Source organism: Mercenaria mercenaria, chromosome 19 (assembly GCF_021730395.1).
Source record: "Mercenaria mercenaria strain notata chromosome 19, MADL_Memer_1, whole genome shotgun sequence".
NCBI classification, from domain to species: domain Eukaryota; kingdom Metazoa; phylum Mollusca; class Bivalvia; order Venerida; family Veneridae; genus Mercenaria; species Mercenaria mercenaria.
This window is the reverse complement of record NC_069379.1, coordinates 15,860,084-15,876,440: the sequence shown is the minus strand read 5'-3', so window position 1 is coordinate 15,876,440 and position 16,357 is coordinate 15,860,084. Positions and strand designations below refer to the sequence as shown.

The following is a 16,357-nucleotide window of genomic DNA, read 5'->3' as shown; positions in this document are numbered from 1 at the left end:
GAAATTTCAAATTATCATTTATGTATCATTTAATCTGTACCAAAACAACAGTGAAGGCTAACAAACATAATAAATAAATTAGAACATAATATAAAGTTTCATAAGTTTTACCATAAATAGACTTTAGTGAACATTACAATAGAGAACTGTATTTCATTAATATATTTTCATATTTCTCCCTCCTTCAGGCATTCAAATGATCACCATTAGTGTAAAATGAGCCGTGCCATGGGAAAACCAACATAGTGGCTTTGCGACCAGCATGGATCCTGACCAGCCTGCGCATCCGCGCAGTCTGGTCAGGATCCATGCTGTTCGCTAACGGTTTCTCTAATTGCAAGAGGTTTTGAAAGCGAACAGCATGGATCCTGACCAGACTGTGTGGATGCGCAGGCTGGTCTGGATCCATGCTGGTCGCCAACCCACTATGTTGGTTTTCTCATGGCACGGCTCAAATGCAGTTTCCTAGGAAATTGTGAGTAATGATTTTCAGTCGAAAAATCCTTAATAGATGTAGTTCTATTTCTAGCGTATTTATATTAAATTAGGCGTTTTCTTTTATCTGTATATTCGAGTCTTTAGTGTGTTTATTCTGTGATACTGGATCTGAAATGGAGCAATATGATGGTACCCGACTTCTGCTGGTATAATTTGCGACAACCCTGTCTCTTTTTGGCATTTTTGAAGCAACAAGTTAGTATAGATGAATTGTATGAAAAATGTCTATGAACAAGCGACATTACAAAGTGAAAATATAGAAAGTACAGTGCAACCTCTGCAGAGCAACACCCTTTGGGAGATACAGATATTAATCTCTGTCGAGAGGTTGTTGCTCCATAGAGGTTAAATTGATAGTAAATTTCATCTGTGGGAAATTTTGATGATGCTGTTGTGGAGAGGTTTTTGCTATAGAAAGGGCCGCTCTGGAGAGGCTCCACTGAATAATTATTGTATGGCGGTATGGCCCTGAACTGGCAGAATTTAAGGTTTTGAAACAAAGAACAGTGTTTTATTGGTAAACATAGCCTTATAAGTGGAAGAAAAAATCTCCTTTTGTTTCATGTATAGTATTTAATACATGGTTGCAGTGGAAATAGTTTTTTTTTTTAAAGTAGGCGCACATACAGCTTCCCATGCATCTTGTTGGTAGGCAAATGTCAGACAACGAATCAAAGGGAAGTAACTGTTGTAACAATGCTGAAATATCCAATCCCTTTCAGACGAAATTTCCACCTGCGTCTATTTTATTTTTTCGTGTGACCTTCCGCCTTCTGTTCATTCTGTCACTCTTCCAGGTAGATCCCATCAAACGCAATGCCTTTTCCTGTTTAAAAATGAAAAAGAAATCGCTTAATCACACAAAGACAGACGATATGCCAGACTTATGTTCAGTAGATGACTATCAGATTATGTAAAATGGCATTTGATACGATGTTTGTGGTTGAAGGACGTCTGTTGTGTATGGTCAATTATAATGCATGAATTTTTTTTTGCAACTCGGAACTAAAACGTTACGTCGGGGTATCATTCTACCATTTTATATAACGGAATGGTGTCTGGTCAGGATCCATGCTGTTCGCTAACGGTTTCTCTAATTGCAGTAGGCTTTAAAAGCGAACAGCATGGATCCTGACCAGACTGCGCGGATGCGCAGGCTGGTCTGGATCCATGCTGGTCGAAAACCCACTATGTTGGTTTTCTCATGGCGCGGCTCATATTTATAACCGAGACAGTTTACTTAGAGTATTTTCATCGTTAAAATAAGTAGGAACAACTAACTATCATGTGTTTCCGTAACGTATAATCTGTCAGTAATTAAGTTTCAAAGCATTCTTAAGAAATATAGCATCAATTTCAAGATACCTAACAAAAAACTTTTTTGTTGTTGACGTACTATTTGGTGGTCAGTGCCTTTAAAATGGTATGGCGAGAACAGGAATATATCATCGGCTTTAGGCCAGGACAAACATTCCCGCCCGAGCGTCGTTAGTCGATATCGCCTGAAAAGTTCCCATCGAACATATGGTATGAATGCATGATATAAAAGTATTTGCTTCTTAAAGAAGTATTAAGATCTGAAACACGTTTTGTAATCTTAAAATCAGAAGACTCGACAATTCAAGTGGCCGAAAATTTTCAATTTTGGCCCAACTTCTCAGATAAAGTGACTTCATACCTGATAAACTGCCTCTCTATCTTTCAGTTTGAACTCCTGGTATATTCTCTGAAAGTAAATAAAACTATCTTTTTAAACATAGTTGTTGATGATCTGATATAATTGAACTTTTAAACATTTACTGAAAATGTACTCTGAAATCATTTATTTGTAAGATTTAGTGGCTAGATAGCGGTCAATTAAACTTAATGTACCAATTGATATAATTGTCAGAAAATGAAAATCAACTTCAACAGTATTAATCCATTAATGTGCCCGCCGCATAGCTCAGTAGGTAGAGCGTTGGTCTACGGATCGCGGGGTCCTGAGTTCGATCCTCGGTCGGGGCGTATGTTCTCCGTGACTTTTTGATAAACGACATTGAAATCATTAGTCCTCCACCTCTGATTCATGTGGGGAAGTTGGCAGTTACTTGCGGAGAACAGGTTTGTACAGAATCCAGGGACACTGGTCAGGTTAACTGCCCGCCGTTACATGACTGAAATACTGTTGAAAAACGGCGTTAAACCCAAAACAAATAATCCATTAATACAGGAGACAGTTGCATGAGCAGACAGAAAATAGCGTTTGGAGTTTTACCTTTATAAGGACCAACAGCCAGAAAACAAGATGAAAGAACCCCAGAAGACCGATTAACGTGAAGAATGCAATTCTGTCCATATCACCCTGGTTGCTGTCGTTTTTATATTGTGACAAAATGGCGTGCCAGATACAAACTAACCAGTTAAATACCATACTTCCGATTATAAACCGGTCCTGAAAGAAACATATACTAGTCAGCCGAATACCGTACTTCCGGTATTAAATCGGTCCTGAAAGTGACATATGCTAGCCAGTCAAATACCATACTTCCGCTAATAAATCGGTCCTGAAAGAAATATATACTAGTCAGTCGGATTCCATACTTCCGGTGATCAACCGGTGCTAAATGAAACATATACTAGTCAGTTGAATACCATACTTCCGCTAATAAATCGGTCCTGAAAGAAATATATACTAGTCAGTTGAATACACCCCGGCGATGATAAACCGGTGCTGAAAAAACATATACTAGTCAGTTGAATACCATATTGATAAACCGGTGCTGAAAGAAACATATACTAGTCAGTTGAATACTTCCCTTGATAAACCTGTGCTGAAAGAAACATATACTAGTCAGTTGAATACTCCCGTTGATAAACCGGTGCAGAAAAAAACATATACTTGTCAGTTGAATACTTACCTTGATAAACCGGTGCTGATAAACCCGATTGAATACAATACTTCTGTTTCAGAAATACATACTAGCCTTTAAATACCATACATTTTCTATTGAACTGGTCCGAAGAGAAACAAACATGCCTGGCACGTGACTCAAATACCAAAATATACTATTATAAGCAGTTCTGAAACAAAATCTAGCCACTAAAATATCATACAACCAATAACCAACCAGTCCTGAAAGAAACACATACTATTATTACAGGAAACTACCTAAAACAAGAGATGTCGCTATTGGTGACAAATGCCCCGGAAGCGTGCTCAAGAATGTTTAAGTTGTTTGCGCAATGAAAAAAATCACACATCATTTTGTGACCTTGACTTTGACCCGAGAGACCCGGGTCATAATCATGACACATCTAAAATATGGTTAACATTTGAGTCAAATTATTTTCAAACCCCTTGATAAATGGCAGAGTTATGGACCAGAAAAGAAAAACCTTTGACTTCTCAGTGTGACCTTGACCTTGGAGCAAAGGGGTCTGGGTCTTGCGCATGACACATCATCTCACATCAACTTAAGAGTTATGGACTAGACACGAAACAGAACCCGTTAAGCTTTGACCTCTAAGTATGACCTTGACTTTGGAGCTATGGGTCTGCGTCTTACGCATGACACGTCGACTTATTAGGTAAACATTTATGCTAAGTTATTTCAAAATACCTTCATCGATAGCAGAGATATGGACCAGACACGAAACAGACCCTGTTAAACATTGACTTATAAGTGTGACCTTGGAGATAGGAATCTGGATCTTGTGCATGTGCGTCGTCTCATTACGGTAATCATTTATGCCAAGTTATTTTTTAAAATCCCTTTATGTTACAGCCTGGACAAGAATTTACACGGACGCACGGACGGACGGACAGTGCGACTGAAATATACCCACATTCGGGGACACAAAAACATGGTAGCCACATGACTTAAATAGGATACTTCTGGTCAAGCCCTTCCCAGCGGTTGCCTTCCCTTTCGTTCATTTTAATGTACCGTAAGGGAAAGTAACCGCTGCGGGGAGTTTGACTTCTGGTAACATGCTAGGCATGTCACTCAAAGTAGCATTATGCGCATCTAACTGCACATAGTGCGTTTTTACTGACTGGTTTATAAAAGCAATTTTTGGTTGCTGTGTATTTAAATGTGTTAAATAAATGATAATGCTGCATAGGTATTTGAAGTTGATTCTTTAGAAGTAAAGAAATCGCACAAATAAGGTAATAGTTCTTTTCTTCAATCTTCTACACATAAAATTTTACATAAAGGTAGAGATTTCTGAAAGTGAAGGGAAGCAACACCTGCGTGCAGTTTGACTTTTCTTTAAAAGACTGCCCCAGTCAAAATCAGTCCTATTTGAAAAAAAGAAGTATTATTTTGGTAACAGGAAGAGTTAGGTATACTGGGTTAAAAGCTATCATTTCCTCCACCCTTTTGACACAGACACCTATTTCAACTGGATTTTACTTGAAAAAAATGCGCATAATTCCATTCTAAATGCCATTCTTCCGAAAATGAATGAGGGTAGCAAGTACAGAAGAGACAATACAAATTATCTGTTATAGTAATTAATCACCTGCAACTATTGTTAGTTCCTGCTTAACTTGCTTTTATATCAATTAACCTTTGTTTTGATGATTTTGTTGACTTTGGTCAGTTATCTCCCTTTCATACACTATGTTATTTCTAACAATATGATGTTAATGAAGTTAATTTATTTGGAAAACAATTTATTTGGTCTTCCGTAAGAAAATCCACAATTTTTTGGGAAGCCTAGCCTTCCCAAAGTCGCTAAACTACGTATACCGACAATGGTCAATTGTAGTTACAAATGCTGTTACAGTTATTACCTTTTCTCCATACATACGCTATAAAAGTAGTTCTGTACTTCTATGAAATCCAAGGGTCTGAGAATAAACAGATCGATACCATTTATTTAGCATATGCAATAAATGTGAACACTTCTGATTTGTAAATGAAAAATATGGCAGGGATTATATGTCTTGTAAAGAACTTTGTCTACGCGTTGTACTACTTTAATATGACGTTAATATTAATCACGTGACCAAGACGGTAGAAAACGGTAATTCCAGCGCAAGCAAGTTTTCCCAGTGTCAGTTTCACAGATGCCTGTCTTTTATTTAAAAAATGTAACAAAACCCCACTTTTTAACATCACGTAAAATACTGACTAATATTTGACAGGTGCGAAGGAGTGATTAGGGGTGACCTGACCACAAGTGTCTGTGCTCAACAAGGAGAATTAATGCCGACCCATGTGGGATGTATTAGAATACCGTAGTAGTGAGTATTTCTTTGTCAGTAACAAACAAAACTCTGCTTTTGAAAGTACGTTATATATTTTATAATGCAACTCACCAGATGTGTAAGGTATGGGATCTTTGGTAGACTTTGGTTGGACACCATTTTGAATGTAACTCCTGTCAGGGTGATAATAAATGCTAACTGAAGTCGGTTTTGGATCAAAGCTTTGTCGACAGCAAATGTAGTCAATGATAATGTAGATATCATCGTCTGAAATATCAATATAGATGTTATCATGATTTCTTATGACAGAACTAACCAGTGAACATTTCCATATCAGAATGTGAAATTATTGACAGATAGGTCCGTAAAAGATCCCTGATGTAAAATTGTTATTGTTATAACAATATCTTGATCCAGGCCCGGTTCAAGAAATATTTGATTGGGGACACCAGTAAAAGAACAAAAGCGTAACCGTTGAGGTGCATAGCGCCGAAAGGGGATAGGTACAGGAGTGGAACCCCTGTCCGTGTTGGGGTGGGATGAAGAATGGGATCTCCCCTGAAGGATTTAGAAATACAGATATGAAATAGTGGCCTCAGGGGCATTTTGGTCTAAATTTTGTACTGGAGGGTAACTCCCATCATTTTAGGGTCGCGGTCAGGCTGCTCTCCCCCTGGACAATTTTGAAATACAGGTTTGAAATGCTGGGCTCTAACAAGTGCATTTTTTCTCTCTATATTTTGAGGTATTGGAGGGGTATCCTAGTCACCTTATGTGGGCATGGGTCTCTCCCCCTTGAAAATTATGGAAAACAGATAAGAAATGGCGAGCTATGGTGCATTTTTGGTACTGGGGGAGTACTTTCCTGGCTTATTTTAGGTGTTTGCCCCCAACCCGGTAATTTTTGAAATATAGGAATGAAATGGAGGCCTCCGGTACATTTTTGGGTCTAAAGTTTGAGAAAATATTATTCCTTTGCCAAAATAGTTGGTGCAACTTAGATGAGTATAGGTCACTATGTCAACACTATGGAATATCTTCCAAACTGACAGCTAAAATGTGGATATGAACGCATGTGTAATAAGCTTTGTTTACCTTTCTATAAATGCAAAAATCGCCTTGAAAATGCTACCAAAATGTCAAGTATAGGTCCAGAATGAAATAAAAACAGGAACTTGCTTACACAAAACATGAAAATGCCACATTATCTGAGAATGTTTTCTTTCCGCTATTATCTGACTAGCCCGGGGGTGCTGCTTGATTACCTATTTAGTACCATTTCCCCTATAGCAAACCCCTCACATGACAATGAAAGCATATCTTGGTTCCTGTTCACTTTGAATAATCAGGGTACTGCTTGGTACCAGCGTAGAACTATGTACTATTTTATTGCTTTGACTACTCTAGCATTTGTAGACAGGACGCACCGTTAGACGCGTAGCATTTATCAGAAAGATCACTGAGCTCTACAATACTCTAGAAAAATCTTTCCGTCCAGACACTCACCATAATTAGAATAATATTATAGAGGAAAAATCCGGCGTTCCTTGTCGCCACACATTTCACAAGCAGTGCGGGATTCTTGAACTGCGTCTCCGCTATCTCCTTGTTGAACGTCCTCGGTTCGGAATACACTAAATCACGTACAGTCCATTCCGTATCGTCAACAAAACAAAGAACGTTTACCGCAGAAACTTCCTCATTGTCCTCTACAATATCCACTACGTCATCGTCTAACTCTGAAGACACAACTATTGACAAATCCTTGAATAAAAACGAAAGATTTTATTTAACAGAGTCATTAGCTGCTTACTTGATTTTCCAATTGTTATTAAGTATTTAAAGTTAGTCAGCAACGCAGTGATGTCATTTAAAGAAAGAACCTCTGTAACGTGCATTTCTTTAGTTATAATACACCTTTTGATAAATGAAAGACCTAGAGCAGGGGTAAAATTATTTACTTTAATTTTAGTAATAAAATAGGAAATTTTTATACCTGAACATCAAAAGGGAAGTCGTGTAATTCCAAATTCTCAGCAAAAACACCTTTAATTCTAAATTTCTCTGTGATGAACGCTTCTCCATCTTTAGCAAGTTTTGCGGCCCTCCATGTTTTGCACGTGGCGTTTGGCGCACTGTTGCTTATAACAATCTTTGGATTCCAGTATTTACTGAAGTCGGACACTGATAGGTCCTGAAATATTAACAAAAGCTTCGTTCTAAGTAATGTCATTTTTTTACAGCCAGTACTTGTATGTAAAATCTGTCATTTACAGAACAAAAAATACATGCAAAACATGCACGCGCCCGAGTATTTAGGACCATTCTTTGTATTTTATTAAACATGAAATGTAGAAAACAACAACGATATCAGTTACAAAAAAAGCACTTGAAGAACACGCATGTGTTCGGGTATTTGTGATCAGTCGTAAAAGACAACAACGCTATTGTGTCAAAGAATACTAGTAATACTTCGGTAAAAACAGTGATCGCGAGCTTAAAATTAAATCTTTATTCGGCTAACTAGATTTTTAAAACTGCGAGCGGTGATTCATACCTTGGCGTTGTCTAATGACGGCTCCCGCCATCGAACTTTTACGAGGACATCCGCATGAAACACTTCCTTTATTGTGTCTATATCAGTGACCTTCAGAAAGTTGACCTTCACGTACACATTTCTCTAAAATAGTCAATAAAGAATGAAAGTGAGAAAAAAAATCATATTCAATAAGACAAATTTGCCCGACTACACCAGTCACCATCACAAGCCAATACCTCGGAATTCTTTAAATGTTATGACAGAAGAAATTGAAAACTAACAACATGGTTACAAGGACATGATGTTTTTAACCATTAGCCTGCTGGCGTCAAATGATTCTGCCTTTGCAACCAGGACAGACCAAGATCAGCACGCACATCAGGCTGATCATGGTGTGCGCTGTTCGCTTTTCAGTCAGTAAATTTCCAGTAAACACCCATTTGATTAATATATGGTACTGCCCAAATTGAATGACGGACCAGTCCATTTTAGAAATTTAGCAGGGTAAGGGTTAAAAGTGATTATAGGAGAGTGACCTTTTTAGCAGGCGGGCTCCCCTGGAACACAGTTGAACGGCCTCTTCTCACAATAGAATACTTACCGTTCATTTGTATTTGATACGTCTACTAAATATTTAAAATAATACAAATAGCATTTTATAACAATTTATTAAATAAAGCGTTCAATAAAACATTAACCTTTAATCAAACAAAAAGAAGAAAAAACTATGAAATTTGATTTTATAATTATATCATATTTGAAAAGCTATAGCTGACTACAGTAACTATATGGTAGTTTACCTAACACTGTGCAGCAAGTAGTTTTAAAACAAAAGTATTGCGCTGTGTTCTAATTAACTTATAGATCGCTCGTTATAAAACACTTGGTTAATTAATTTGTAACCAGATACGCTTAGTTTCAATATGTTAATAATATATTTGTCCTTTTGTGGTACACTTCGATATATTTTCAATTATTTATGTTTGATATCTGATCAATCTATAGCATTGTGTACACAACACAAAATTATACTGGTTTATACGATTTCGGATTTAGATTTTGGTATTGAAAATATGTTCAAATTTTTACGTGATATATTGTCTGGTTAAAAAATATTTAAAAAAAGGTTTCCTACTGCAACAAATAGACTTGTATTTGCATTGTATGTGTGGTTTAAAGCCATATTAGTTCAGTCAATTTTTAGGTCCGCTGCTCTCAAATACAAATAATGTAGTACGAATATAACATGCCGCATTTCAATGAAACTCGATGTATTACAATGTACAAACGTATTACGAAAATGGTTTAAATATTATTTGTCGTTACAATCCCCTCTTATTCAAAAGGTTGGGTGGATAGAAAATTGGGGTGAAAGTGGTGGATTTCCGCTGCCCACGGCCAGGGGAGGAAGAAGGGGAACTGCATTGAGAGGGGTGTGTGTGGGGGGTTGGGGGCGGGGGGGAGGGTAAAGACATAGACAGAATTGTTAACTCACGTGTCTAAATGCTTTGTTCAATAAAGATGTAACAATTTCGCTATTTGAATAGGCTCTGACCAAATAACTGGCTGAAGAAAATAAATATACACCTGGTCAGATAAGAATTATAGTAATCAAAGGTAATATAAAACAAATGACTTGCGGTGTTCGTACGTCACTCTGGTTTTGCTTCTTAATTAAATCAGTTCAACAGTCAATAAAAATTTATCCTTTAATTGTACTAGTTTGCGGACTGACTTCACCGAGAAAATACTTGAATTCGTATGTAATTTTGCTTCGTTGTATCCTATATCGTATTAAATTTATATAAAATAACATTTGCAAGTATGAAAAATCTACTAATGATAAAGATATTAAAGATTTATGATAAAATTCTTTTTTATACTCATTGTTTACTGAGGTTGGAATGAACATTTTTAGGCAAAACACCATCTTTAACGTGCGAAAACAATGCTAGTATACATCAAAGTAGGTTGAAAATGTACAAATAAAACAAAAACAGTAGAAAGACTTACTTTCTTCTGGGTACTCATGGTTGTTTTCTCCTTAATATCAAATTATTTACTTATTATTCATGTTACAGAGGATTTGATATATAAAACAAAAAAAAAACAAAACAAAAAAAGAGTCCTACTTTTTAAATATCCGATCACCTTATACGCTCAAATTATTAACTTATTTCAGAGTTACATTAGATATAACCCTCTAAAATAAATTTTTCAATCTGAATACCAGTTGTTTAAATAGCCCATTCTCGTATTCAATAGTTTACCTTTTTGTTAACTGGGTGACTATTTGCATTTATTCCGTCTTCGAGGTCATGAATTACCGTATCGTTATCCATATTTTCAATCAATGCACATTGTAGAAAAAAATCTATATACGGAATTTTCAATAGACAGCATTATTACATTATTGGAATGAAAAAAAAATATTGATATATTATAACTGCGATTTGACTATCTGTGTTATGACGTTGTCAGTGGTGTAAAATTATTGGGTTGAATAAATAGTGGGTAACATAACAATAAAATTTTAGACTTTTGAATTAAACATTGGTTTTTACAGGGTTAGATATTACCTTACAGTATTATTCTAGTAAAGAGATATTACTCTAACTGCACATTGCATTTTTTTTAACTTACATTTTATAAGTATAGCCTCAATTTCATTAATTTCACATATCGCTGAGCGCGTTACAAATATAGACATTATTATTATTATTATTTAATAATTTAAGAACGATAGTACTACGGAATCCTGTTATAGACATCGCGTTCTCGCCCCACGCCTTTCACAGATGCCCTAAAAAACCGCGAGATTTGCTCGTTACATTATTTCATCTGTTTTTTCTTTCAAAAATGAAAGGATATTATGCTAAGTTTCTATTGGAAAATCGTAAAAGGAATGCGAGATGCAACTTTTTGTTTCGCGCACTTTTTTCACAAACGTCGATGGTGGAAAGAAAAAAAACACGCCATTTTATGGTGAATCTCGCTTATTTTCAGTCGACTCAATGTTCTCGGACTGACGATAGCGTCTGAAAATAAGTCCAGGATCAATGAGTCGACTGAAAAAAGAAACGCAAGATTTTACCATAAAAAGTCGTGTCTTTTATTTTTTGTTGTTGTTGTTTGCACCACCGATGTTTGTGAAAATAAGTGTGCGAAGCAAAAAGTTGAATCTCGCGTGTTTTTTCTTTCCAATTTTCCAATGAAATTTAGTAGTAGATATATATCCATGTCTTTTTGAAAATGAAGATGCGGGAATCTAACGAGCAAATCATGTGCTTTTTTTCTAGTGCATCTGTGAAAAGCGAGGGGCGAGAACGCGATGTCCCTAACAGGTTTCTGTAATTATACCGCATAGATCACAGATTGTTTATATTTTCAGCTCATAAAAAGTACTCCTTACATTAAAAAAAAAAAAAATCTGAGCGGGGGTGGGTGCATTTTCATTAGTTACGTGATAATATACACATAGTGAACGGTATGCCGGTCAAACGTTCAAATTATTGTCTGAGGTCCGAACGATCGAGGACTTATAAGCCTAGTTAACATTTATACTTATAGAACAGTTTACACCAATAAGGAAGTGACTGCTCAGTGTGAAGTAGTCCAAAATGTAGTTCCAAATTGTTGGTGAAATATCGTACTACGAGGTATATAAGGATGCGGCGGTTTTATTTTTGGCTTACTGTATAGAGAAAAGATCTAGAAAACTTTCATTCTGAATTTCCAGGTTTTAGTTTTATTCATTGAGGCAAAGAGTTATAAAAATAAATAGATTGGCAACTTCAAAGGCAGATAGAGCAGTTCTCACCAACATCCCGCAGCTGCAAACGAGATCTTGTTACCGGGAGATCTCCACTCGCCATTTTGTATGCGAAAGATATGACACTGTCAGTTATTAATTATCACCGTATGGCCATGCTTTTTTGAAAGTAAGAAACATGTATTTTGTGCTTAAGACTATTTCATATTAAACAAATGTTGTTTTAGAAGCTAAAATGTATTTTACATGTAGTTTTAAAGGTACAAATTGCACCTCCATGCTCGCTTCGCTAAGATAACGCCGAATCACGCTCGGACGCGAGATCGCGCGGGATTACAGCCAGTTGCAATTCTGTGTATTTTATACTTCTTTGATTGAGGAAATGTCTATATACGCTTTAATTGCTAAACAGAAAATATCATGGGAGCATTTTCAGAGTGGGTTGTTTTTTCTACAGATTTTTTTTTCTCTTTTTTTTTTTGGCAAGAAGACAAAATACACTAACTGACTATATATGGTTCTCATAGCATTGACTAAAATGCTCTGATGCACTGAAAATGAGGTGTCAAGTTTTAATTGTTTATATCAGAAAGGAAGAAGGAACTAAATTAGCATAATTATTGTGATCTAATTTTAATTCTAATTCCATATTGTGATCTATAGCACACACTATGGACCGGCAATTTATGACAAGGAATCATGTATTATGTACTTAATGGTGTCATTAGACGCTTGCAGATTTTGGGTCCAAATTGAAAAGAGTAGAAAATGCCTAGTTTCCTCTGTCCCCCCCCCCCCCCACCCCAGCCCCCCGTTCCCGTCTTTCATATATTTTACAACTGCTATCTCAAATCGTTTACCAGAATTTTACACTTGGAACCTTTGTTGGCTACAAATCTGAGAATATTCTATCCACCCTAGACTGTTAGGAGTCCGGTAAATCAAACAGTGACGGTTTTCGAGAATTTCAACCACCGGCACCCGACCAGAAAGAAAATGCCTCTGTACATGTTATACCCTGCCCCTAGGTTATTCCATGGTCATGAACGGGAAAATATACTTACCCATTTCTGCCAGTAATTTCAACCAACGTGTTTTGTATGTTTCAACTTAAATAACGGAAATTATTCAATTACGTCTTTCTCCCCATCTTGGTGCTGATTTATACCGTAGGTCTTCACAAATCTAGATTTTATTTTAATTAGGGTTATTGCTCAGAAATAACCAGGTTTATTTTAGCGACGGATATTCGTTTTGATTAAATATTAATCGTACAGAAGTTAAATAAATAAATAAGTACATAAATAAATGAAATATATTTTACTATAAGAATAGCACTCCAGTGTTAGCGAATACGGCGGAAACTGCCGATGATTACCGAATTTGTCGTCATTATCCATAATGACGTCATAAGCACCCTCTTTTCATGAGGAAGCCAATGCCTGACTAACTTTAATATATCGCATTCAGGAATTATTGATTATCATTAGTGCAATTAACCTAAAACTGATCTGTAAAACCAGTAACCAGATATTCATATATTGGGTCGGCGTAAAATCTCCCGCATTGAGCGTACGCACGCATTGGATGTACACTATTAAACCTATGTTAAACCTAACCCTAACCTTTAGTCAGTATATAATACACTCAATATGTGCGTACATTCAATAGGGGCGATTTAATGTCGACGTCATACATTGCCATTGCGATAACACCATTTCTTTTAATTTTCATGAGGAATTTTCAAAGGAGCTCTGGGCAATATCCGGTTATCTTCCCCTCTACGGAATGAAGTATATTATATCCACCTCAATCCCCGACCACCACCCCTAAGAGTGTCTTAAACTTATAGATATTGAATTATGACATACAGAAAGGTTTCTAAATCAACGTATTTTTTACCTCCCTTTATTATTTTTGTTCATTCCGTACATTCCGTTTATTCCGGGAAGATTCCCGGATATTGCCGAGCTCTGCCTTTTACGTAGCACCTAATTTTGTATTATTATATGTGACAAGGTGTGTGTATGTGTAGATAAAATGTGTATCGTAGTGAATATAGAGTGCGAGTGGATAGATAAAGTAGGTAACGCGCCGTACCGTATCGTGCAGTAGCGAATAGAGCAAACGTGACTGTGATATATGTGACATTGTGGGACCAGACACAATAGGTATCGTACCATACCGTAGTGGATAAAGTTGGTCCGACTGTGACGAGTCGCATGATATTGACAACCAGAGAGAATGATATATTGTTTCTTCTAATGACAAGTCCAGTGTGTCAATTCATTGCATGTTCTTGATAATTTTTTCTTGTAGAAACATGAAACAAAAAGAAAAGGAAAACCAATAATGCTATGGTGTGTATATTAGGCAAAAATAAATTTGTTTGTAACCCGATGTCATACAGTTAAACCTTTGTTTAAGATCGTTTTCAGTCAGAGATACCTATATCTAAAGAGCACTGCTTTCATTCGCTAGAATGCAGTAATTCATTTCAACATTTGATTAATCGGAACCCCTCGGTGATTATGGATACCTGAGTGTAACGAAGGACCGAGAAGCTACTGTTGATAGAAAGTGGCAATAGTGTTTTGATGGTTACATTGTATAACAACAACAACAACAACAACAATAATAACAATAAGAACAACAAGAATGATATTATTAATAATATATTAATGATAATGATGATGATAATAATAATGATGATAATGATAATAATATTATGTAACTAATTGAGATATTACGTAACTTGGGTGAACGAGATTCACGTTTTTTTAGGGTGTACTAAACACGTAGAACAACATCAATTCAAGCATGAAATACTGTTTCATATATATTTAAACCGTGACGAAGAATTCTGATTGAACTTTACTAGATTTTAAAAATAAAATGTTTGACTCACGTATATCAAATTGTTTGCGTCGTATAATATATATTCCGCCATTCTCTTTATATTATAAAAATCTTAATTTGCATGTATATGATAGAAGTAAATATTACCGTTCGTTTCCCATTTCTTGTCTCATGACGCGTCTCTACTTCCATTGCGAAAAAATACGGATCTTAAATGTTCACCACATTCTGCAAGTTAATTAAAAAGACCTAAATTCCTCTATGTATCCAAAAGAGTAATAATACAGGTGTTTTTCCCGATATCTGATATAACTGGTATATTGTAAAATGGACATACTTTATTAATATCAAAAGGTTAATCTTCAAATTTTAATCTTAAAGCGACCGGTTTACAGATCATATGTATTTTATAACATGAATCTAGGTAATCAATTGACGTAAATTATTAGGCCGTTTCATGACAAAATCTGTGTCAGTGACTAGAAAAATTAAGATACCAAGTTAATCGTAAAGAAAATTATTTTCCTTTTCAAAATTGAAAACTTGAAGATAATGTCTTTATTATGCCCTGAAAGCATTATTCTATGACACCGGCGAACATGGCGTGTATATTTCATGTTATTGTATGTATGTAACGAGATACAATGTATGTATAAGTTACTGAAATAAAATTATGTTATGTTATGTTATTTACGGCAAAAGAAGAAAAAAAATATTACAATTATAAAAATACGAGAAAAATCGATATATTTGCAATTGATCCGTCAAAGACGCCACGTCACATGTCCTGTGTATTTTTTTGGCTGTGCTCTACACGTATATTGATGTATTCTATCCTTTTTTGCTATTCTGACTTTCACATGGTAGGTCTGAAAATTCTGAAAATTGCTATAGAATATTATATTCTAAGTTTAGTATATTCGAGTGTATTTATTTGTACTTCCGTAAATCTGTTTATCAGACTTCATTTGTAGGAATTTTATCAGAAAATTAAGTCACATACTTTTTTGCGACTTCATATTTTGTCACATGTGCATATTTTTTTCGAAATATACCCCGTAAAGGACAAATCCTCCATTTAAGTGGCATTATGCGCATCTTACTGCACATTATTGTGTTTTTGGTGAATGTTTTATAAAAGCAATTTTCTGTTGCTGTGCATTTAAATCTGTTAAATTAACGATAATGCCGTATATGTATTTGAAAATGATGCTTTAAAAATAAAGAAATCGAACTAATAAGATAATAGTTCCTTTTCAGTCTTCTACGCAGTGATCTCCCTTACCTATAGGTAGAGATTGAAGTTGAAGGGAAGCAACTCCTGTATGCAGTTTGACATTTCGTAGAAAGACTGCCCCAGTCAAAATAAGAAAATTCATATTTGGAAAGTTATTATTTTGAACTAGTAACAGGAAGAGTTTGGTATATTGAGTTAAAAGCTATAATTTCGACCACCTTTTTTACACATACATCTATTTCAGCTGGAATT

General features: G+C 35.7%; 1 protein-coding gene across 3 annotated transcripts; it reads right to left on the bottom strand.

Moving 5' to 3' along the window:
• LOC123542785 (gamma-aminobutyric acid receptor subunit rho-1-like) lies at positions 1-15,166 on the bottom strand. 3 transcript variants are annotated; one of them, XM_045328786.2, is made up of 8 exons: positions 15,016-15,166; positions 8,256-8,378; positions 7,695-7,892; positions 7,205-7,462; positions 5,810-5,965; positions 2,756-2,932; positions 2,177-2,224; positions 1-1,324 (listed from the first exon to the last, which is right to left on the bottom strand). In XM_045328786.2, exons 1-8 carry the CDS (start codon positions 15,058-15,060, stop codon positions 1,217-1,219), a joined length of 1,113 nt encoding a protein of 370 aa, XP_045184721.2. In that variant the 5' UTR covers positions 15,061-15,166; the 3' UTR covers positions 1-1,216. The 3 variants fall into 3 exon arrangements, with proteins under 3 accessions (XP_045184721.2, XP_045184720.2, XP_045184722.2); XM_045328785.2 differs by lacking the exon at positions 15,016-15,166 and adding an exon at positions 10,508-10,662; XM_045328787.2 differs by lacking the exon at positions 15,016-15,166 and adding an exon at positions 10,251-10,406.
• Positions 15,167-16,357: the final 1,191 nt, after the last annotated feature.